This window comes from Anomaloglossus baeobatrachus, chromosome 9 (genome assembly GCF_048569485.1).
Source record: "Anomaloglossus baeobatrachus isolate aAnoBae1 chromosome 9, aAnoBae1.hap1, whole genome shotgun sequence".
Lineage (NCBI taxonomy): Eukaryota > Metazoa > Chordata > Amphibia > Anura > Aromobatidae > Anomaloglossus > Anomaloglossus baeobatrachus.
In genome coordinates, this window is record NC_134361.1 from 14,620,845 (window position 1) to 14,644,441 (window position 23,597).

At 44.8% G+C, this 23,597-nt stretch overlaps 1 protein-coding gene across 3 annotated transcripts in view; it reads left to right on the plus strand.

The window, feature by feature from the left end:
- The window catches only part of POF1B (POF1B actin binding protein), an 89,838-nt gene that overhangs the window by 37,550 nt on the left and 28,691 nt on the right, over positions 1–23,597 (plus strand). For all 3 annotated transcript variants that reach the window (XM_075323071.1, XM_075323072.1, XM_075323073.1), the window contains exons 5-6: positions 21,876–21,935; positions 22,789–22,875. In XM_075323071.1, the coding sequence (XP_075179186.1) occupies positions 21,876–21,935; positions 22,789–22,875 (147 nt within the window). The remainder of the gene's footprint in view (positions 1–21,875; positions 21,936–22,788; positions 22,876–23,597) is intronic.

Below are 23,597 nucleotides of genomic sequence, written 5' to 3' on the forward strand. Positions count from 1 at the left end.
TATTGTGTAGTTCATGTATGATTTTTGTTTATATATATATATATGTTGTGTGTAGTTACCAAGTGTTTGTGTAGGCGCTGTACGTGTTCTGGGTGTTGTCTGGGTGTGACGGGGGTGAGAGCGGTGTTGTATGTGTGTTGCGTTGTTTGTGGAGCGCTGTGTGTCTGTAGCGTTGTGTGTTGCGCGGTTTGTGTTTGTGTGGTGTGTTTTGGGGGGAGGTATGTTTTGTGCAATGTGTGTATTGTGCGGTATGTGCGTATATTTGTGTGTGCCGCGGTGTTTGTGTGTTGGGTGTTGTGTGTGTGCAGCGTTGTCTGTGTGTGTAGGTGTCTGTGTAGGGCAGTTGTTTGTGGTTCCCAGTGTGTGTGTGTGTGTGTGTGTGTGTGGTGTGTTGTGCACTTCCCATTGTGCTCCATCCCCCATGCAGCGCACTCCCCATCGTGCTCCATCTCCCATGCTGCGCACTTCCTATCGTGCACCATCCGCCATGCTGCGCACTCCCAAAACGTGCACCATCCGCCATGCTGCGCACTCCGAAACGTGCACCATCCGCCATGCTGCGCACTCCCAAACGTGCACCATCCGCCATGCTGCGCACTCCCAAACGTGCTCCATCCGCCATGCTGCGCACTCCCAAACGTGCTCCATCCGCCATGCTTCGCACTCCCAAACGTGCTCCATCCGCCATGCTGCGCACTCCCAAACGTGCTCCATCCGCCATGCTGCGCACTCCCAAACGTGCTCCATCCGCCATGCTGCGCACTCCCAAACGTGCTCCATCCGCCATGCTGCGCACTCCCAAACGTGCTCCATCCGCCATGCTGCGCACTCCCAAACGTGCTCCATCCGCCATGCTGCGCACTCCCAAACGTGCTCCATCCGCCATGCTGCGCACTCCCAAACGTGCTCCATCCGCCATGCTGCGCACTCCCAAACGTGCTCCATCCGCCATGCTGCGCACTCCCAAACGTGCTCCATCCGCCATGCTGCGCACTCCCAAACGTGCTCCATCCGCCATGCTGCGCACTCCCAAACGTGCTCCATCCGCCATGCTGCGCACTCCCAAACGTGCTCCATCCGCCATGCTGCGCACTCCCAAACGTGCTCCATCCGCCATGCTGCGCACTCCCAAACGTGCTCCATCCGCCATGCTGCGCACTCCCAAACGTGCTCCATCCGCCATGCTGCGCACTCCCAAACGTGCTCCATCCGCCATGCTGCGCACTCCCAAACGTGCTCCATCCGCCATGCTGCGCACTCCCAAACGTGCTCCATCCGCCATGCTGCGCACTCCCAAACGTGCTCCATCCGCCATGCTGCGCACTCCCAAACGTGCTCCATCCGCCATGCTGCGCACTCCCAAACGTGCTCCATCCGCCATGCTGCGCACTCCCAAACGTGCTCCATCCGCCATGCTGCGCACTCCCAAACGTGCTCCATCCGCCATGCTGCGCACTCCCAAACGTGCTCCATCCGCCATGCTGCGCACTCCCAAACGTGCTCCATCCGCCATGCTGCGCACTCCCAAACGTGCTCCATTCCCCATGCTGCGCACTCCCAAACGTGCTCCATCCCCCATGCTACACCAGCATCAGCCCCTCTCTGTCCCCAGCCTCAGCCCCTCTCTGTCCCCAGCCTCAGCCCCTCTCTGTCCCCAGCCTCAGCCCCTCTCTGTCCCCAGCCTCAGCCCCTCGCATCCACTCACACACACCCGATCGCATCCACTCACACACACCCGATCGCATCCACTCACACACACCCGATCGCATCCACTCACAGACACTGACGATATCGCACATACGCGCTGATACTCACAACATCCGGACATACCACATGCCTCTGGCCATGTGATCCTCCGTCAGGTCCTGGAAGATCACAACAGCACAATATCGAGGCCGAGAAGCAAGCGATATCGCCGGATGCTGTGAGTATGTGGATGCGATGTGTGTGTGAGGTGTGTGTGAGGTGTGTGTGAGAGTGAGTGCGATCTGATGTGTGTGTGTATGCGTGTGTGTGTGCTGTTATGTTTGTGCGTGTGGAAGTCGCGCCGCTGCAGGACCTTGATTTACTGGTAACTATGCAAGCATGGTTACCCAGCGCAACACGTCCCCCGCTCGCACGGGAGCCCACACCAGCATACGGCGGCGGCGTACGCTGATGTGGGCTCCCGTTGGGGAGGGGGGAAAGGGGGGGGGGGGGGAGTACAGTACTCACCTGGGATTCGTGGCTCCGTGACCGTGTCAGTTCGGGCAATGCGGGGGGGGGGGGGGGGGGGGGCGAGAGCTAACGTCTATTGCGTGAGGGGGGCGGGGCGTGGCGTGGGCGAGTTGCCAATGCCTGCAGGGTGCCGGGGCGAGAGGTCAATCTGTGGGGGGGGCAGAGCCTGGGCGAGCGGCTGGCCAATCCGTGTGGGGGCGCAGCCGGGGCGAGAGGCCAATCCGTGTGGGGGGACGGGGCCATGGCGAACCCAGCGGCCAATCAGCTTTGTGTCACCGTAAGGACATGTCACGGTGACACTGTCACCGTGACACAATTTTGGAGCATGACAGACAGACAGACAGAATAAGGCAATTATATATATAGATAATGGCCGCCCCTTCTCCTCAGTGTGATATAGTAATATATATATAGTAATATGGCCGCGCTTCTCCTCAGTGTGATATAGTAATATATATATAGTAATATGGCCGCGCTTCTCCTCAGTGTGATATAGTAATATATATATATATATATATATATATATATATATATATATATATATATATATATATATATATATATATATATATATATATATATATATATATATATATATATATATATATATATATATATATATATATAGTAATATGGCCGCTCTTCTCCTCAGTGTGATATAGTAATATATCTATCTATATATATAATTGCCTTATTCTGTCTGTCTGTCTGTCATGCTCCGAAATTGTGTCCTTACGGTGACACAAAGCTGATTGGCCGCTGGGCTCGCCATGGCCCCGCCCCCCCACACGGATTGGCCTCTCGCCCCGGCTCTCTGCAGGCCCCGCCCCCCTCACGCAATGCATGCTCGCTCTGGCCCAACTGACAGGGAGCTCCGATTCCCAGGTGAGTACACACACACATCAGATCACACTCACTCTCACACTCACTCTCACACACACCTCACACATCACAACATCCTGGGATATCGCTTGCTTCTACACCGGCTCCGTCAGGATCCCGGCAGCGCCAGACATAACCTTGCGATGCTGGGATCTTGACGGAGGCCGTGAAAGCTGGTAACCATTATACACATCGGGTAACTAAGGTCCCTTAGTTACCCGATGTGTATCATAGTTACCAGTGTACACCGGCTCACACTCACTCTCACACACACCTCACACACACATCACATCGCATCCACACATCAAGGTCCTGCAGCTGCGGAACATACACACACATAACAGCACACACACACACACATACACACACACACACACACACACACACACACAAATCAGATCACACTCACACACACCTCACACATCACATCGCATCCAAATACTCACAACATCCTGGGATATCGCTTGCTTCTCGGCCTCGATACTGTGCTGTTGTGAGCTTCCAGGACCTGCCGGGGGATCACATGGCCAGAAGCATGTGATATCCCCGGATGTTGTGAGTATCAGCGCGTATGTGCAATATCGTCAGTATCTGTGTGTCTTTGTGTGTGAGTGTATGCGATCGGGTGTGTGTGAGTGTATGCGATCGGGTGTGTGTGAGTGTATGCGATCGGGTGTGTGTGAGTGTATGCGATCGGGTGGGTGTGAGTGTATGCGATCGGGTGTGTGTGAGTGGATGCGATCGGGTGGGTGTGTGTGGGTGTGTGTGAGTGTATGCGATCGGATCTGTGAGTGTCAGCAGAGGAGCACGGCGTGCTGGAGGAGGCTGAGAGGAGAGAGGCTGATCCTGGGGAAGGCTGGGATATGGAGGCTGGGGACAGAGAGGCTGATGCTGGGGACAGAGAGGCTGATGCTGGGGACAGAGAGGCTGATGCTGGGGACAGAGAGGCTGATGCTGGGGACAGAGAGGCTGATGCTGGGAGGAGAGAGGCTGATGCTGCAGGTAGAGAGGCTGATGCTGGCGCAGCATGGCGGATGGAGCACGTTTGGGAGTGCGCAGCATGGCGGATGGAGCACCTTTGGGAGTGCGCAGCATGGCGGATGGAGCACGTTTGGGAGTGCGCAGCATGGCGGATGGAGCACCTTTGGGAGTGCGCAGCATGGCGGATGGAGCACGTTTGGCAGTGCGCAGCATGGCGGATGGAGCACGTTTGGGAGTGCGCAGCATGGCGGATGGAGCACGTTTGGGAGTGCGCAGCATGGCGGATGGAGCACGTTTGGAAATGCGCAGCATGGCGGATGGAGCACGTTTGGGAGTGCGCAGCATGGGGGATGCAGCACGATGGGGAGTGCGGAGTATGGCGGATGGAGCACGTTTGGGAGTGCGCAGCATGGCGGATGGACCACGTTTGGGAGTGCGCAGCATGGCGGATGGAGCACGTTTGGGAGTGCGCAGCATGGGAGATGGAGCACGATGGGGAGTGCGCAGCATGGCGGATGGAGCACGTTTGGGAGTGCGCAGCATGGGGGATGGAGCACGATGGGGAGTGCGCAGCATGGCGGATGGAGCACGTTTGGGAGTGCGCAGCATGGCGGATGGAGCACGTTTGGGAGTGCACAGCATGGCGAATGGAGCACGTTTGGGAGTGCGCAGCATGGCGAATGGAGCACGTTTGGGAGTGCGCAGGATGGGAGATGGAGCACGATGGGGGGTGCGCAGCATAGGGGATGGAGCACGTTTGGGAGTGCGCAGCATGGGGGATGGAACACGTTTGGGAGTGCGCAGCATGGGGGATGCAGCACGATGGGGAGTGCGGAGTATGGCGGATGGAGCACGTTTGGGAGTGCGCAGCATGGCGGATGGACCACGTTTGGGAGTGCGCAGCATGGCTGATGGAGCACGTTTCGGAGTGCGCAGCATGGGAGATGGAGCACGATGGGGGGTGCGCAGAATAGGGGATAGAGCACGATGGGGAGTGCGCTGCATGGGGGATGGAGCACGATGGGGAGTGCGGAGTATGGCGGATGGAGCACGTTTGGGAGTGCTCAGCATGGCGGATGGAGCACGTTTGGGAGTGCGCAGCATGGCGGATGGAGCACGTTTGGGAGTGCGCAGCATGGGAGATGGAGCACGATGGGGAGTGCGCAGCATGGCGGATGGAGCACGTTTGGGAGTGCGCAGCATGGGGGATGGAGCACGATAGGGAGTGCGCAGCATGGCGGATGTAGCACGTTTGGGAGTGCGCAGCATGGCGGATGGAGCACGTTTGGGAGTGCACAGCATGGCGAATGGAGCACGTTTGGGAGTGCGCAGCATGGCGAATGGAGCACGTTTGGGAGTGCGCAGGATGGGAGATGGAGCACGATGGGGGGTGCGCAGCATAGGGGATGGAGCACGTTTGGGAGTGCGCAGCATGGCGGATGGAGCACGTTTGGGAGTGCGCAGCATGGGGGATGCAGCACGATGGGGAGTGCGGAGTATGGCGGATGGAGCACGTTTGGGAGTGCGCAGCATGGCGGATGGACCACGTTTGGGAGTGCGCAGCATGGCTGATGGAGCACGTTTCGGAGTGCGCAGCATGGGAGATGGAGCACGATGGGGGGTGCGCAGCATAGGGGATGGAGCACGATGGGGAGTGCGCTGCATGGGGGATGGAGCACGATGGGGAGTGCGGAGTATGGCGGATGGAGCACGTTTGGGAGTGCTCAGCATGGCGGATGGAGCACGTTTGGGAGTGCGCAGGATGGCGGATGGAGCACGTTTGGGAGTGCGCAGCATGGGAGATGGAGCACGATGGGGAGTGCGCAGCATGGCGGATGGAGCACGTTTGGGAGTGCGCAGCATGGGGGATGGAGCACGATAGGGAGTGCGCAGCATGGCGGATGGAGCACGTTTGGGAGTGCGCAGCATGGCGGATGGAGCACGTTTGGGAGTGCGCAGCATAGCGGATGGAGCACGTTTGGGAGTGCGCAGGATGGGAGATGGAGCACGATGGGGGGTGCGCAGCATACGGGATGGAGCACGATGGGGAGTGCGCTGCATGGGGGATGGAGCACGATGGGAAGTGCACACCTCCCCCCAACACACACACACACATACGCGCGTGCGCGCACTGCACAACACACCACACCACACACACACACTGGGAACCACAAACAACTGCCCTACACAGACACCCACACACACAGACAACGCTGCACACACAAATATATGCACATACCGCACAACACGCACATTGCACAAAACATACCTCCCCCCAAAACACACCACACACACACAAACCGCGCAACACACACACAACGCTACAGACACACAGCGCTCCACAAACAACGCAACACACAAACAACACCGCTCTCACCCCCCATCACACCCAGACAACACCCAGAACATGTACAGCGCCTACACAAACACTTGGTAACTACACACAACAACATCTATATATATATATATATATATATATATATATATATATATATATATATATATATATATATATATATATATATATATATATATATATATATATATATATATATATATATATATATATATATATATATATATATAGATAGATATAGATATAGATATAGATATAGATAGAACAAAAATCATACATGAACTACACAATACGTAAATTCTAGAATACCCGATGCGTAGAATCGGGCCACCTTCTAGTATATATATAATTGCCTTATTCTGTCTGTCTGTCTGTCATGCTCCAAAATTGTGTCACCGTGACATGTCCTTACGGTGACACAAAGCTGATTGGCCGCTGGGCTCGCCATGGCCCCGCCCCCCCACACGGATTGGCCTTTCGCCCCGGCTCTCTGCAGGCCCCGCCCCCCTCACGCAATGCACGCTCGCTCTGGCCCAACTGACACGGAGCCCCGATTCCCAGGTGAGTACACACACACACATCAGATCACACTCACTCACACTCACTCTCACACACACCTCACACATCACAACATGCTGGGATATCGCTTGCTTCTACACCGGCTCCGTCAGGATCCCAGCAGCGCCACACATAACCTTGCGATGCTGGGATCTTCACGGAGGCCGTGAAAGCTGGTAACCATTATACACATCGGGTAACTAAGGTCCCTTAGTTACCCGATGTGTATCATAGTTACCAGTGTACACCGGCTCACACTCACTCTCATACACACCTCACACACATCACATCGCATCCACACATCAAGGTCCTGCAGCGGCGGAAAATACAGACACATAACAGCACACACATAACAGCACACACATACACACACACACAAATCAGATCACACTCACTCACACACACACATCACATCGCATCCACATACTCACAACATCCTGGGATATCGCTTGCTTCTCGGCGGCGATACTGTGCTGTTGTGATCTTCCAGGACCTGCCGGAGGATCACATGGCCAGAAGCATGTGATATCCCCGGATGTTGTGAGTATAAGCGCGTATCTGCGATATAGTCAGTGTCTGTGTGAGTGTATGCGATCGGGTGTGTGTGAGTGTATGCGATCGGGTGTGTGTGAGTGGATGCGATCGGGTGTGTGTGAGTGGATGCGATCGGGTGTGTGTGAGTGGATGCGATCGGGTGTGTGTGAGTGGATGCGATCGGGTGTGTGTGAGTGGATGCGATCGGGTGTGTGAGTGTCGGCAGAGGAGCACGGCGTGCTGGAGGAGGCTGGGAGCAGAGAGGCTGATCATGGGGAAGGCTGGGAGGAGAGAGGCTGATGCTGGGGGAGGCTGGGAGGGGGAGGCTGGGACGAGGGAGGCTGATGCTGGTGGAGGCTGATGCTTGGGGAGGCTGATGCTGGGGGAGGCTGGAAGGAGAGAGGCTAATGCTGGTGGAGGCTGATGCTTGGGGAGGCTGATGCTGGGGGAGACTGGGAGGGGAAGGCTGATGCTGAGGGAGGCTGGGAGGAAGGAGGCTGGGAGGAGAGAGGCTGATCCTGGGGAAGGCTGGGAACGGGAGGCTGATGCTGAGGGAGGCTGGAAGGAGAGAGGCTGATGCTGGGGGAGGCTGGAAGGAGAGAGGCTGATGCTGGTGGAGGCTGATGCTTGGGGAGGCTGATGCTGGGGGAGACTGGGAGCGGAAGGCTGATGCTGAGGGAGGCTGGGAGAGGGAGGCTGGGAGGAAGGAGGCTGGGAGGAGAGAGGCTGATCCTGGGGAAGGCTGGGAAGGGGAGGCTGATGCTGGGGGAGGCTGGAAGGAGAGAGGCTGGAAGGAGAGAGGCTGATGCTGGTGGAGGCTGATGCATGGGGAGGCTGATGCTGGGGGAGACTGGGAGCAGAAGGCTGATGCTGAGGGAGGCTGGGAGGAAGGAGGCTGGGAGGAAGGAGGCTGGGAGGAGAGAGGCTGATCCTGGGGAAGGCTGGGAAGGGGAGGCTGATGCTGAGAAAAGCTGGAAGGAGAGAGGCTGATGCTGGGGGAGGCTGGAAGGAGAGAGGCTGAGGCTGGGAGGAGAGAGGCTGATGCTGGGGAAGGCTGATGCTGAGGGAGGCTGGGAGGGGAAAGCTGATGCTGGGGAAGGCTGGGAGGACGGAGGCTGGGAGGAGAGAGGCTGATCCTGGGGAAGGCTGGGAGAGGGAGGCTGATGCTGGAGGAGGCTGGAAGGAGAGAGGCTGATGCTGGCGGAGGCTGATGCTGGGGAGGCTGGGAGAGGGAGGCTGATGCTGAGGGAGGCTGGGAGAGGTAGGCTGAGAGAAGAGAGGCTGATGCGCACACACACACACACACACACACACACACACACACACACGCGCACTGCACAACACACCACACACACACACACACACACACACACTGGGAACCACAAACAACTGCCCTACACAGACACCCACACACACAGACAACGCTGCACACACACAACACTGCACACACACAACACCCAACACACAAACACCGCGGCACACACAAATATACGCACATACCGCACAACACACACATTGCACAAAACATACCTCCCCCCAAAACACACCACACACACACAAACCGTGCAACACACACACAACGCTACAGACACACAGCGCTCCACAAACAACGCAACACACGCAACACACATACAACACCGCTCTCACCCCCGTCACACCCAGACAACACCCAGAACATGTACAGCGCCTACACAAACACTTGGTAACTACAGACAACAACATCTCTCTCTATATATATATCATACATGAACTATACAATACGTAAATTCTAGAATACCCGATGCGTAGAATCGGGCCACCTTCTAGTATAGTAATATGGCCGCTCTTCTCCTCAGTGTGATATAGTAATATATATATATATATAGTAATATGGCCGCTCTTCTCCTCAGTGTGATATATTAATATATATATAGTAATATGGCCGCTCTTCTCCTCAGTGTGATATAGTAATATATATAGTAATATGGCCGCTCTTCTCCTCAGTGTGATATAGTAATATATATAGTAATATGGCCGCTCTTCTCCTCAGTGTGATATAGTAATGTATATAGTAATATGGCCGCCCTTCTCCTCAGTGTGATATAGTAATATATTTATATAGAGTAATATGGCCGCGCTTCTCCTCAGTGTGATATAGTAATATATATATATATAGTAATATGGCCGCTCTTCTCCTCAGTGTGATATAGTAATATATATATAGTAATATGGCCGCTCTTTTCCTCAGTGTGATATAGTAATATATATATAGTAATATGGCTGCTCTTCTCCTCAGTGTGATATAGTAATATATATATAGTAATATGGCCGCTCTTTTCCTCAGTGTGATATAGTAATATATATAGTAATATGGCTGCTCTTCTCCTCAGTGTGATATAGTAATATATATATAGTAATATGGCTGCTCTTCTCCTCAGTGTGATATAGTAATATATATAGTAATATGGCCGCCCCTTCTCCTCAGTGTGATATAGTAATATATATATAGTAATATGGCCGCTCTTCTCCTCAGTGTTATATAGTATATATATATATATATATATATATATATATATATATATAGTAATATGGCCGCCCCTTCTCCTCAGTGTGATATAGTAATATATATATAGTAATATGGCTGCTCTTCTCCTCAGTGTGATATAGTAATATATATATAGTAATATGGCCGCTCTTTTCCTCAGTGTGATATAGTAATATATATAGTAATATGGCCGCTCTTCTCCTCAGTGTGATATAGTAATATATATATAGTAATATGGCCGCTCTTCTCCTCAGTGTGATATAGTAATATATATATAGTAATATGGCCGCCCTTCTCCTCAGTGTGATATAGTAATATATATATATATATATAGTAATATGGCCGCCCCTTCTCCTCAGTGTCATATAGTAATATATATATAGTAATATGGCCGCTCTTTTCCTCAGTGTGATATAGTAATATATATATATATATATATATAGTAATATGGCTGCTCTTCTCCTCAGTGTGATATAGTAATATATATATATATATATATATATATATATATATATAGTAATATGGCCGCTCTTCTCCTCAGTGTGATATAGTAATATATATAGTAATATGGCCGCTCTTCTCCTCAGTGTGATATAGTAATATATATATTTAGTAATATGGCCGCTCTTCTCCTCAGTGTGATATAGTAATATATAAATAGTAATATGGCCGCTCTTCTCCTCAGTGTGATATAGTAATATATATAGTAATATGGCCGCTCTTCTCCTCAGTGTGATATAGTAGTATATATAGTAATATGGCCGCTCTTCTCCTCAGTGTGATATAGTAATATATATATATAGTAATATGGCCGCTCTTCTCCTCAGTGTGATATAGTAATATATATATATAGTAATATGGCCGCTCTTCTCCTCAGTGTGATATAGTAGTATATATAGTAATATGGCCGCTCTTCTCCTCAGTGTGATATAGTAATATATATATATAGTAATATGGCCGCTCTTCTCCTCAGTGTGATATAGTAATATATATATATATATAGTAATATGGCCGCTCTTCTCCTCAGTGTGATATAGTAGTATATATAGTAATATGGCTGCTCTTCTCCTCAGTGTGATATAGTAATATATATATATATAGTAATATGGCCGCTCTTCTTCTCAGTGTGATATAGTAATATATATATATATATAATATATATATATATATATATATATATATATATATATATATATATATATATAGTAATATGGCCGCTCTTCTCCTCAGTGTGATATAGTAATATATATAGTAATATGGCTGCCCTTCTCCTCAGTGTGATATAGTAATATATATATAGTAATATGGCCGCTCTTCTCCTCAGTGTGATATAGTAATATATATATAGTAATATGGCCGCTCTTCTCCTCAGTGTGATATAGTAATATATATATAGTAATATGGCTGCTCTTCTCCTCAGTGTGATATAGTAATATATATATAGTAATATGGCCGCTCTTCTCCTCAGTGTGATATAGTAATATATATATATATATATATATATATATATATATATATATATATATAGTAATATGGCCGCTCTTCTCCTCAGTGTGATATAGTAATATATATATATATATATAGTAATATGGCCGCTCTTCTCCTCAGTGTGATATAGTAATATATATATATATATATATATATATATATATATATAGTAATATGGCCGCTCTTCTCCTCAGTGTGATATAGTAATATATATATATATATAGTAATATGGCCGCTCTTCTCCTCAGTGTGATATAGTAATATATATATATATATATATATATATATATATATATATATATATATATATATAGTAATATGGCCGCTCTTCTCCTCAGTGTTATATAGTAATATATATATATATATATATATATATATATATATATATATATATATATATATATATATATATAGTAATATGGCCGCCCCTTCTCCTCAGTGTGATATAGTAATATATATATAGTAATATGGCTGCTCTTCTCCTCAGTGTGATATAGTAATATATATATAGTAATATGGCCGCTCTTTTCCTCAGTGTGATATAGTAATATATATAGTAATATGGCCGCTCTTCTCCTCAGTGTGATATAGTAATATATATATATATAGTAATATGGCCGCTCTTCTCCTCAGTGTGATATAGTAATATATATAGTAATATGGCTGCTCTTCTCCTCAGTGTGATATAGTAATATATATATAGTAATATGGCCGCTCTTCTCCTCAGTGTGATATAGTAATATATATATAGTAATATGGCCGCCCTTCTCCTCAGTGTGATATAGTAATATATATATATATAGTAATATGGCCGCCCCTTCTCCTCAGTGTCATATAGTAATATATATATAGTAATATGGCCGCTCTTTTCCTCAGTGTGATATAGTAATATATATATATATATATATATAGTAATATGGCTGCTCTTCTCCTCAGTGTGATATAGTAATATATATATATATATATAGTAATATGGCCGCTCTTCTCCTCAGTGTGATATAGTAATATATATAGTAATATGGCCGCTCTTCTCCTCAGTGTGATATAGTAATATATATATATAGTAATATGGCCGCTCTTCTCCTCAGTGTGATATAGTAATATATATATAGTAATATGGCCGCTCTTCTCCTCAGTGTGATATAGTAATATATATAGTAATATGGCCGCTCTTCTCCTCAGTGTGATATAGTAGTATATATAGTAATATGGCCGCTCTTCTCCTCAGTGTGATATAGTAATATATATATATAGTAATATGGCCGCTCTTCTCCTCAGTGTGATATAGTAATATATATATATAGTAATATGGCCGCTCTTCTCCTCAGTGTGATATAGTAGTATATATAGTAATATGGCCGCTCTTCTCCTCAGTGTGATATAGTAATATATATATATAGTAATATGGCCGCTCTTCTCCTCAGTGTGATATAGTAATATATATATATATATATATAGTAATATGGCCGCTCTTCTCCTCAGTGTGATATAGTAGTATATATAGTAATATGGCCGCTCTTCTCCTCAGTGTGATATAGTAATATATATATATAGTAATATGGCCGCTCTTCTTCTCAGTGTGATATAGTAATATATATATATATATATATATATATATATATATATATATAGTAATATGGCCGCTCTTCTCCTCAGTGTGATATAGTAATATATATAGTAATATGGCTGCCCTTCTCCTCAGTGTGATATAGTAATATATATATAGTAATATGGCCGCTCTTCTCCTCAGTGTGATATAGTAATATATATATATAGTAATATGGCCGCTCTTCTCCTCAGTGTGATATAGTAATATATATATAGTAATATGGCTGCTCTTCTCCTCAGTGTGATATAGTAATATATATATAGTAATATGGCCGCTCTTCTCCTCAGTGTGATATAGTAATATATATATATATATATATATATATATATATATATATATATATATATATATATAGTAATATGGCCGCTCTTCTCCTCAGTGTGATATAGTAATATATATATATATATAGTAATATGGCCGCTCTTCTCCTCAGTGTGATATAGTAATATATATAGTAATATGGCTGCTCTTCTCCTCAGTGTGATATAGTAATATATATATAGTAATATGGCCGCTCTTCTCCTCAGTGTGATATAGTAATATATATATATATATATATATATATAGTAATATGGCCGCTCTTCTCCTCAGTGTGATACAGTAATATATATATAGTAATATGGCCGCTCTTCTCCTCAGTGTGATATAGTAATATATATATAGTAATATGGCCGCTCTTCTCCTCAGTGTGATATAGTAATATATATAGTAATATGGCTGCTCTTCTCCTCAGTGTGATATAGTAATATATATAGTAATATGGCCGCTCTTCTCCTCAGTGTGATATAGTAATATATATAGTAATATGGCCGCTCTTCTCCTCAGTGTGATATAGTAATATATATAGTAATATGGCCGCTCTTCTCCTCAGTGTGATATAGTAATATATATAGTAATATGGCCGCTCTTCTCCTCAGTGTGATATAGTAATATATATAGTAATATGGCTGCTCTTCTCCTCAGTGTGATATAGTAATATATATATAGTAATATGGCCGCTCTTCTCCTCAGTGTGATATAGTAATATATATATAGTAATATGGCCGCCCTTCTCCTCAGTGTGATATAGTAATATATATATATATATATATATAGTAATATGGCCGCCCCTTCTCCTCAGTGTCATATAGTAATATATATATAGTAATATGGCCGCTCTTTTCCTCAGTGTGATATAGTAATATGTATAGTAATATGGCTGCTCTTCTCCTCAGTGTGATATAGTAATATATATAGTAATATGGCTGCTCTTCTCCTCAGTGTGATATAGTAATATATATAGTAATATGGCCGCCCTTCTCCTCAGTGTGATATAGTAATATATATATAGTAATATGGCCGCTCTTCTCCTCAGTGTGATATAGTAATATATATAGTAATATGGCTGCTCTTCTCCTCAGTGTGATATAGTAATATATATAGTAATATGGCTGCTCTTCTCCTCAGTGTGATATAGTAATATATATATAGTAATATGGCCGCTCTTCTCCTCAGTGTGATATAGTAATATATATATATAGTAATATGGCCGCTCTTCTCCTCAGTGTGATATAGTAATATGTATAGTAATATGGCCGCTCTTCTCCTCAGTGTGATATAGTAATATGTATAGTAATATGGCCGCTCTTCTCCTCAGTGTGATATAGTAATATATATAGTAATATGGCTGCTCTTCTCCTCAGTGTGATATAGTAATATATATATAGTAATATGGCCGCTCTTCTCCTCAGTGTGATATAGTAATATATATATAGTAATATGGCCGCCCTTCTCCTCAGTGTGATATAGTAATATATATATATATATATAGTAATATGGCCGCCCCTTCTCCTCAGTGTCATATAGTAATATATATATAGTAATATGGCCGCTCTTTTCCTCAGTGTGATATAGTAATATATATATATATATAGTAATATGGCTGCTCTTCTCCTCAGTGTGATATAGTAATATATATAGTAATATGGCCGCCCTTCTCCTCAGTGTGATATAGTAATATATATATAGTAATATGGCCGCTCTTCTCCTCAGTGTGATATAGTAATATATATATAGTAATATGGCTGCTCTTCTCCTCAGTGTGATATAGTAATATATATATAGTAATATGGCCGCTCTTCTCCTCAGTGTGATATAGTAATATATATATATAGTAATATGGCCGCTCTTCTCCTCAGTGTGATATAGTAATATATATAGTAATATGGCCACTCTTCTCCTCAGTGTGATATAGTAATATGTATAGTAATATGGCCGCTCTTCTCCTCAGTGTGATATAGTAATATATATAGTAATATGGCCGCTCTTCTCCTCAGTGTGATATAGTAATATATATAGTAATATGGCCGCTCTTCTCCTCAGTGTGATATAGTAATATATATAGTAATATGGCTGCTCTTCTCCTCAGTGTGATATAGTAATATATATATAGTAATATGGCCGCTCTTCTCCTCAGTGTGATATAGTAATATATATATATAGTAATATGGCCGCTCTTCTCCTCAGTGTGATATAGTAATATATATATATAGTATTATGGCCGCTCTTCTCCTCAGTGTGATATAGTAATATGTATAGTAATATGGCCGCTCTTCTCCTCAGTGTGATATAGTAATATATATAGTAATATGGCCGCTCTTCTCCTCAGTGTGATATAGTAATATATATAGTAATATGGCCGCTCTTCTCCTCAGTGTGATATAGTAATATATATAGTAATATGGCTGCTCTTCTCCTCAGTGTGATATAGTAATATATATATAGTAATATGGCCGCTCTTCTCCTCAGTGTGATATAGTAATATATATAGTAATATGGCCGCTCTTCTCCTCAGTGTGATATAGTAATATATATAGTAATATGGCCGCCCTTCTCCTCAGTGTGATATAGTAATATATATATAGTAATATGGCTGCTCTTCTCCTCAGTGTGATATAGTAATATATATAGTAATATGGCCGCTCTTCTCCTCAGTGTGATATAGTAATATATATAGTAATATGGCCGCCCTTCTCCTCAGTGTGATATAGTAATATATATATAGTAATATGGCCGCTCTTCTCCTCAGTGTGATATAGTAATATATATAGTAATATGGCTGCTCTTCTCCTCAGTGTGATATAGTAATATATATAGTAATATGGCCGCTCTTCTCCTCAGTGTGATATAGTAATATATATAGTAATATGGCCGCTCTTCTCCTCAGTGTGATATAGTAATATATATATAGTAATATGGCCGCTCTTCTCCTCAGTGTGATATAGTAATATATATAGTAATATGGCCGCTCTTCTCCTCAGTGTGATATAGTAATATATATATAGTAATATGGCCGCTCTTCTCCTCAGTGTGATATAGTAATATGTATAGTAATATGGCTGCTCTTCTCCTCAGTGTGATATAGTAATATGTATAGTAATATGGCCGCTCTTCTCAGTGTGATATAGTAATATACAGTGCCTACAAGTAGTATTCAACCCCCTGCAGATTTAGCAGGTTTGATAAGATGCAAATAAGTTAGAGCCTGCAAACTTCAAACAAGAGCAGGATTTATTAACAGATGCATAAATCTTACAAACCAACAAGTTATGTTGCTCAGTTAAATTTTAATAAATTTTCAACATAAAAGTGTGGGTCAATTATTATTCAACCCCTAGGTTTAATATTTTGTGGAATAACCCTTGTTTGCAATTACAGCTAATAATCGTCTGTTATAAGACCTGATCAGGCCGGCACAGGTCTCTGGAGATATCTTGGCCCACTCCTCCATGCAGATCTTCTCCAAGTTATCTAGGTTCTTTGGGTGTCTCATGTGGACTTTAATCTTGAGCTCCTTCCACAAGTTTTCAATTGGGTTAAGGTCAGGAGACTGACTAGGCCACTGCAACACCTTGATTTTTTCCCTCTTGAACCAGGCCTTGGTTTTCTTGGCTGTGTGCTTTGGGTCGTTGTCTTGTTGGAAGATGAAATGACGACCCATCTTAAGATCCTTGATGGAGGAGCGGAGGTTCTTGGCCAAAATCTCCAGGTAGGCCGTGCTATCCATCTTCCCATGGATGCGGACCAGATGGCCAGGCACCTTGGCTGAGAAACAGCCCCACAGCATGATGCTACCACCACCATGCTTGACTGTAGGGATGGTATTCTTTGGGTCGTATGCAGTGCCATCCAGTCTCCAAATGTCACGTGTGTGGTTGCCACCAAAGATCTCGATCTTGGTCTCATCAGACCAGAAAACCTTGAACCAGTCTGTCTCAGAATCCTCCAAGTGATCATGAGCAAACTGTAGACGAGCCTTGACATGACGCTTTGAAAGTAAAGGTACCTTACGGGCTCGTCTGGAACGGAGACCATTGCGGTGGAGTACGCTACTTATGGTATTGACTGAAACCAATGTCCCCACTGCCATGAGATCTTCCCGGAGCTCCTTCCTTGTTGTCCTTGGGTTAGCCTTGACTCTTCGGACAAGCCTTGCCTCGGCACGGGGGGAAACTTTCAAAGGCTGTCCAGGCCGTGGAAGGCTAACAGTAGTTCCATAAGCCTTCCACTTCCGGATGATGCTCCCAACAGTGGAGACAGGTAGGCCCAACTCCTTGGAAAGGGTTTTGTACCCCTTGCCAGCCTTGTGACCCTCCACGATCTTGTCTCTGATGGCCTTGGAATGCTCCTTTTGTCTTTCCCATGTTGACCAAGTATGAGTGCTGTTCACAAGTTTGGGGAGGGTGTTAATTAGTCAGAAAAGGCTGGAAAAAGAGATAATTAATCCAAACATGTGAAGCTCATTGTTCTTTGTGCCTGAAATACTTCTTAATACTTTAGGGGAACCAAACAGAATTCTGGTGGTTTGAGGGGTTGAATAATAAATGACCCTCTGAATAAACTTTTCACAATTTAAAAAAAATATAAAAAAAGAAATAACATTCTTTTTTGCTGCATTTCACACTTCCAGGCTGATCTACAGTCCAAATGTCACAATGCCAAGTTATTCCGAATGTGTAAACCTGCTAAATCTGCAGGGGGTTGAAGACTACTTGTAGGCACTGTATATATAGTAATATGGCCACTCTTCTCCTCAGTGTGATATAGTTATATATATATATATATATATATATATATATATATATATATATATATATATATATATATATATATATATCTCCATGTTAGATCAACCACAAGTTCTTATTAGGGTTTAGGTCCAGAGAGGACGGGACCCGGTCATTATTCTCCAATCTTTACGGCCTTTCCGGGCCCCGAGAAGTGGAGACCCCAATCCTGTGATGGAGCATCGTCCTGCAGAACAATTCGGGGTTTCTGGAGAGACGAGGACTTGTTCCTTCTCCACTGCCCGAAGAAAGTGTCTTCTGATCCCAGGCAGGAGTTTGGGAGGTGATTCTTATCCATCTTCAACCCGAAAAGATCCAACTAGCTCCTCTGTAATAATAGCAGTCCATGGCAAGACCCAACCTCCACTGTGCTGTGGTACGAGGAGCAGTGGAGGTCATCACCCGGTACTGATCCAGACGTGGCCCATCCTTCTGTTTTGTTTGGATTCACTCTCATCTCATTAGATATTTTTTGCCCAGTCCTGATGTTTCCACTTTTGTGTCTTGCTCAGTGGTGGTCGGGCTAACATCCGTACTGCTGAGAATTGTGTACATGGCACAGATACTGCAGACAGGATCACACATGATAGGATCAGATACAATGTAACATGATTGGATCAGATACAATGTAACATGATAGGATCAGATACAATGTAACATGATTGGATCAGATACAGTGTAACATGATTGGATCAGATACAGTGTAACATGATAGGATCAGATACAATATAACATGATTGGATCAGATGCAGTGTAACATGATAGGATCACATACAGCTGCTGACTGACGCTTTCTTCTGTGTTGAGTTTTTTTTGCTGCAGTATTTTTTGGATGTTAAGAATCTGATCCATCGAGCTCTACCTTGCATTCGGGGGGGTTTCTTGTCCCCTGAACATTTTTGTCCAGTCCATAATGATCTCTTCTTTCTAGAGATGCTATGTAATCTCTCTACTCTGGGCACTGCTGGATGTCAGGAATGTTAGAGCAAAACAAGAACCACAAAAACTGCAAAACTGAGAAAAGTGATTGAGCGTCCAAAATGGTGGCCGCGGTGCCCCCCCTCCCTCCCCCAGCTTCTCTGTTATTGAAAAAGAATGATTCCTGCAATAATTGTTTCCATCTAATAGGAGATCACATCCCAGATGACAGAAAACAGAAAATATGAAACAATGTAACGCCGCAGCAGTCACAATGTATCCTGGAATTTCACTAATCTCTGTGTTTACATTTTGCCGATAATAAACAACGACCTCGCTTATCTCAGACAGAAAAACTGCAGGAGCCAAATACTAATTAAGAACCCGCTGCAGAAAAGTATTCAGGATTTTATCAACTAAGTGTAATGTGTCCACCTCTCATCTGCTGGAAAAAGAGCGACATTATCAGTATCGCCCCCTACTGACATATAAGCACCAACCAGAGAGAAAGTGGCAACTGCTCAAGGCAATGATATAACTACTATAATACTGCTCCTACAGTTAGGTCCAGAAATATTTGGACAGTGACACAAGTTTTGTTATTTTAGCTGTTTACAAAAACATGTTCAGAAATACAATTATATATATAATATGGGCTGAAAGTGCACACTCCCAGCTGCAATATGAGAGTTTTCACATCCAAATCGGAGAAAGGGTTTAGGAATCATAGCTCTGTAGTGCATAGCCTCCTCTTTTTCAAGGGACCAAAAGTAATTGGACAAGGGACTCTAAGGGCTGCAATTAACTCTGAAGGCGTCTCCCTCGTTAACCTGTAATCAATGAAGTAGTTAAAAGGTCTGGGGTTGATTACAGGTGTGTGGTTTTGCATTTGGAAGCTGTTGCTGTGACCAGACAACATGCGGTCTAAGGAACTCTCAATTGAGGTGAAGCAGAACATCCTGAGGCTGAAAAAAAAGAAAAAATCCATCAGAGAGATAGCAGACATGCTTGGAGTAGCAAAATCAACAGTCGGGTACATTCTGAGAAAAAAGGAATTGACTGGTGAGCTTGGGAACTCAAAAAGGCCTGGGCGTCCACGGATGACAACAGTGGTGGATGATCGCCGCATGCTTTCTTTGGTGAAGAAGAACCCGTTCACAACATCAACTGAAGTCCAGAACACTCTCAGTGAAGTAGGTGTATCTGTCTCTAAGTCAACGGTAAAGAGAAGACTCCATGAAAGTAAATACAAAGGGTTCACATCTAGATGCAAGCCATTCATCAATTCCAAAAATAGACAGGCCAGAGTTAAATTTGCTGAAAAACGCCTCATGAAGCCAGCTCAGTTCTGGAAAAGTATTCTATGGACAGATGAGACAAAGATCAACCTGTACCAGAATGATGGGAAGAAAAAAGTTTGGAGAAGAAAGGGAACGGCACATGATCCAAGGCACACCACATCCTCTGTAAAACATGGTGGAGGCAACGTGATGGCATGGGCATGCATGGCTTTCAATGGTACTGGGTCACTTGTGTTTATTGATGACATAGCAGCAGACAAGAGTAGCCGGATGAATTCTGAACTGTACCAGGATATACTTTCAGCCCAGATTCAGCCAAATGCCGCAAAGTTGATCGGACGGCGCTTCATAGTACAGATGGACAATGACCCCAAGCATACAGCCAAAGCTACCCAGCAGTTCATGAGTGCAAAAAAGTGGAACCTTCTGCAATGGCCAAGTCAATCACCAGATCTTAACCCAATTGAGCATGCATTTCACTTGCTCAAATCCAGACTTAAGACGGAAAGACCCACAAACAAGCAAGACCTGAAGGCTGCGGCTGTAAAGTCCTGGCAAAGCATTAAGAAGGAGGAAACCCAGCGTTTGGTGATGTCCATGGGTTCCAGACTTAAGGCAGTGATTGCCTCCAAAGGATTCGCAACAAAATATTGAAAATAAAAATATTTTGTTTGGGTTTGGTTTATTTGTCCAATTACTTTTGACCTCCTAAAATGTGGAGTGTTTGTAAAGAAATGTGACAATTCCTACAATTTCTATCAGATATTTTTTTTCAATCCTTCAAATTAAACGTTACAATCTGCACTTGAATTCTGTTGTCGAGATTTCATTTCAAATCCAATGTGGTGGCATGCAGAGCCCAACTCGCCAAAATTGTGTCACTGTCCAAAGATTTCTGGACCTAACTGTATGTACAAGAATATAACTACTATAATACTGCTCCTATGTACAAGAATATAACTGCTATAATACTGCGCCTATGTACAAGAATATAGCTATTATAATACTGCCCCTATATACAAGAATATAACTGCTATAATACTGCCCCTATGTACAAGAATATAACTACTATAATACTGCCTCTATGTACAAGAATATAACTACTATAATACTGCCCCTATGTACAAGAATATAACTACTATAATACTGCCCCCTATGTACAAGAATATAACTACTATAATACTGCCCCTATGTACAAGAATATAACTACTATAATACTGCCCCTATGTACAAGAATATAACTACTATAATACTGCCCCCTATGTAAAAGAATATAACTACTATAATACTGCTCCATATTTATAACGGTATGTCTTCGTAATTGCTCACGGCATCTTGTGATGATCTGTAGTTCTGTGTTTTGAATACTTTGCGGTTGATCCTATTTTTCCTCTATTTTCAGGAGATCCAGACTTATCCCCATGAGACCGTGCGCAGATATATAGTGCAGAATCCGGAGCAGGTGAGTGGCTGCATTATTTACGGCAGTGATGGGAGGTGTCGCTGTGTACAGGGAGCTCGTGTCCTATAATAATGGTTTCGATAAAACGTAATACATTTACTGATGGATATTAATCATCTGTCGCTGCATTCGATGGTGGATTTGATAGAAACGTTCTGGAAGGTCTCAGCAGACGCTGCGGTTCTGGAAGGTCTCAGCAGACGCTGCGGTTCTGTAAGGTCTCAGCAGACGCTGCGGTTCTGGAAGGTCTCGGCAGACGCTGCGGTTCTGGAAGGTCTCAGCAGACGCTGCGGTTCTGGAAGGTCTCAGCAGACGCTGCGGTTCTGGAAGGTCTCAGCAGATGCTGCGGTTCTGGAAGGTCTCAGCAGACGCTGCGGTTCTGGAAGGTTTCAGCAGACGCTGCGGTTCTGGAGCGGACCGGTTCTGACTCTGCTACTTTCATCATTTCTTTATAAACACATGGACGTTATGCATCGTCATCAATGATCGGTTCTGTTGCCAGTGACGTACGTGCGATACAGCACAGAAAGTGTTAAAGTGACGTCTGATGACGGCTCCGTACAGGTGTAATGATATAACCTGTGTCCGGTATCAGCTCCCTGCAGTCAGTGACACAACCCCCCACTGTGTGTCATCACTGAGGACTGACATCAGTCCCATGTAAATCTGCTGTCTCACTACTGCCACCTACTGGAGGTGTCTGTCCTCTCCTTCATTGTCTGTCTGTAGCTATGTACCATTGCTGCGCCATCTGCAGGCGGCTGTTTCGGGTTCTTGCGCTAGTATTAGATATGTCTTGTACCCACGATGAGGATATTTTATAGCTTTCTTTTTCTTATTATGATTTCTTTAGAATTACGTATCAGGAGTGAACTACATCCCGTCCAATAATGTCATCTATGAGAAAACCATCCGCAGAGTGGAGAAGGCGAACCCGGAGGTGAGTGACGGAGCGGAGGCCGGGGACCACGCGTTCCGGGCTTCAGTCCTAATGTCATCAAAGAAAGCGTCATCCTTCACATCATTAAATGTTTACCGCGCTCCTCGACTTGGATACATTACACCGGGGGATACATGAAGTACAATGTTTCCTGCCTCAGGTATTGGGCTTGATTTTCGGTATTTTCCATCCTTTGAATCAGAATATTTTGGTCATTTTTTGTAGCTATTTTTTAGACTTTGTCCAGTTGCCACATATGAATTTGGGATTGTTCCTGGACAGCGGCATTAATGATAGAATCACTGATCGTCTGTACGGGAGTGACACATACTGGAAAACTTATTACCTGCAATGTGTATATAAATAAGTATTAGGATACAGTATAAAGCGCTGATGACAATGGGCAGAGTACAATATCCACCAAGTGAATGGCGGCCGTTCATGACAGATCTCAGTGGAGCTGAAAATGTGATTTATACAATGGAGCAACCCCAACAGGTCACTCGCCTAAGATAACTGAAGAGCTAAACACAATGACTCCGTCCCTGCAGAAACTATCACACCCCCATCACCAGGGGCCGAGCTGTGTGGACCTAACGATGGTGGATATTGTCCTGGGACAGTGAATACACAAAGTATTCCTGTGTTATCTGTCTCTGGGGTAATATATCAAAAAATGAGCCCTGAATGAGAACAGCGGCCTCCAAGAGAACACATGGCAT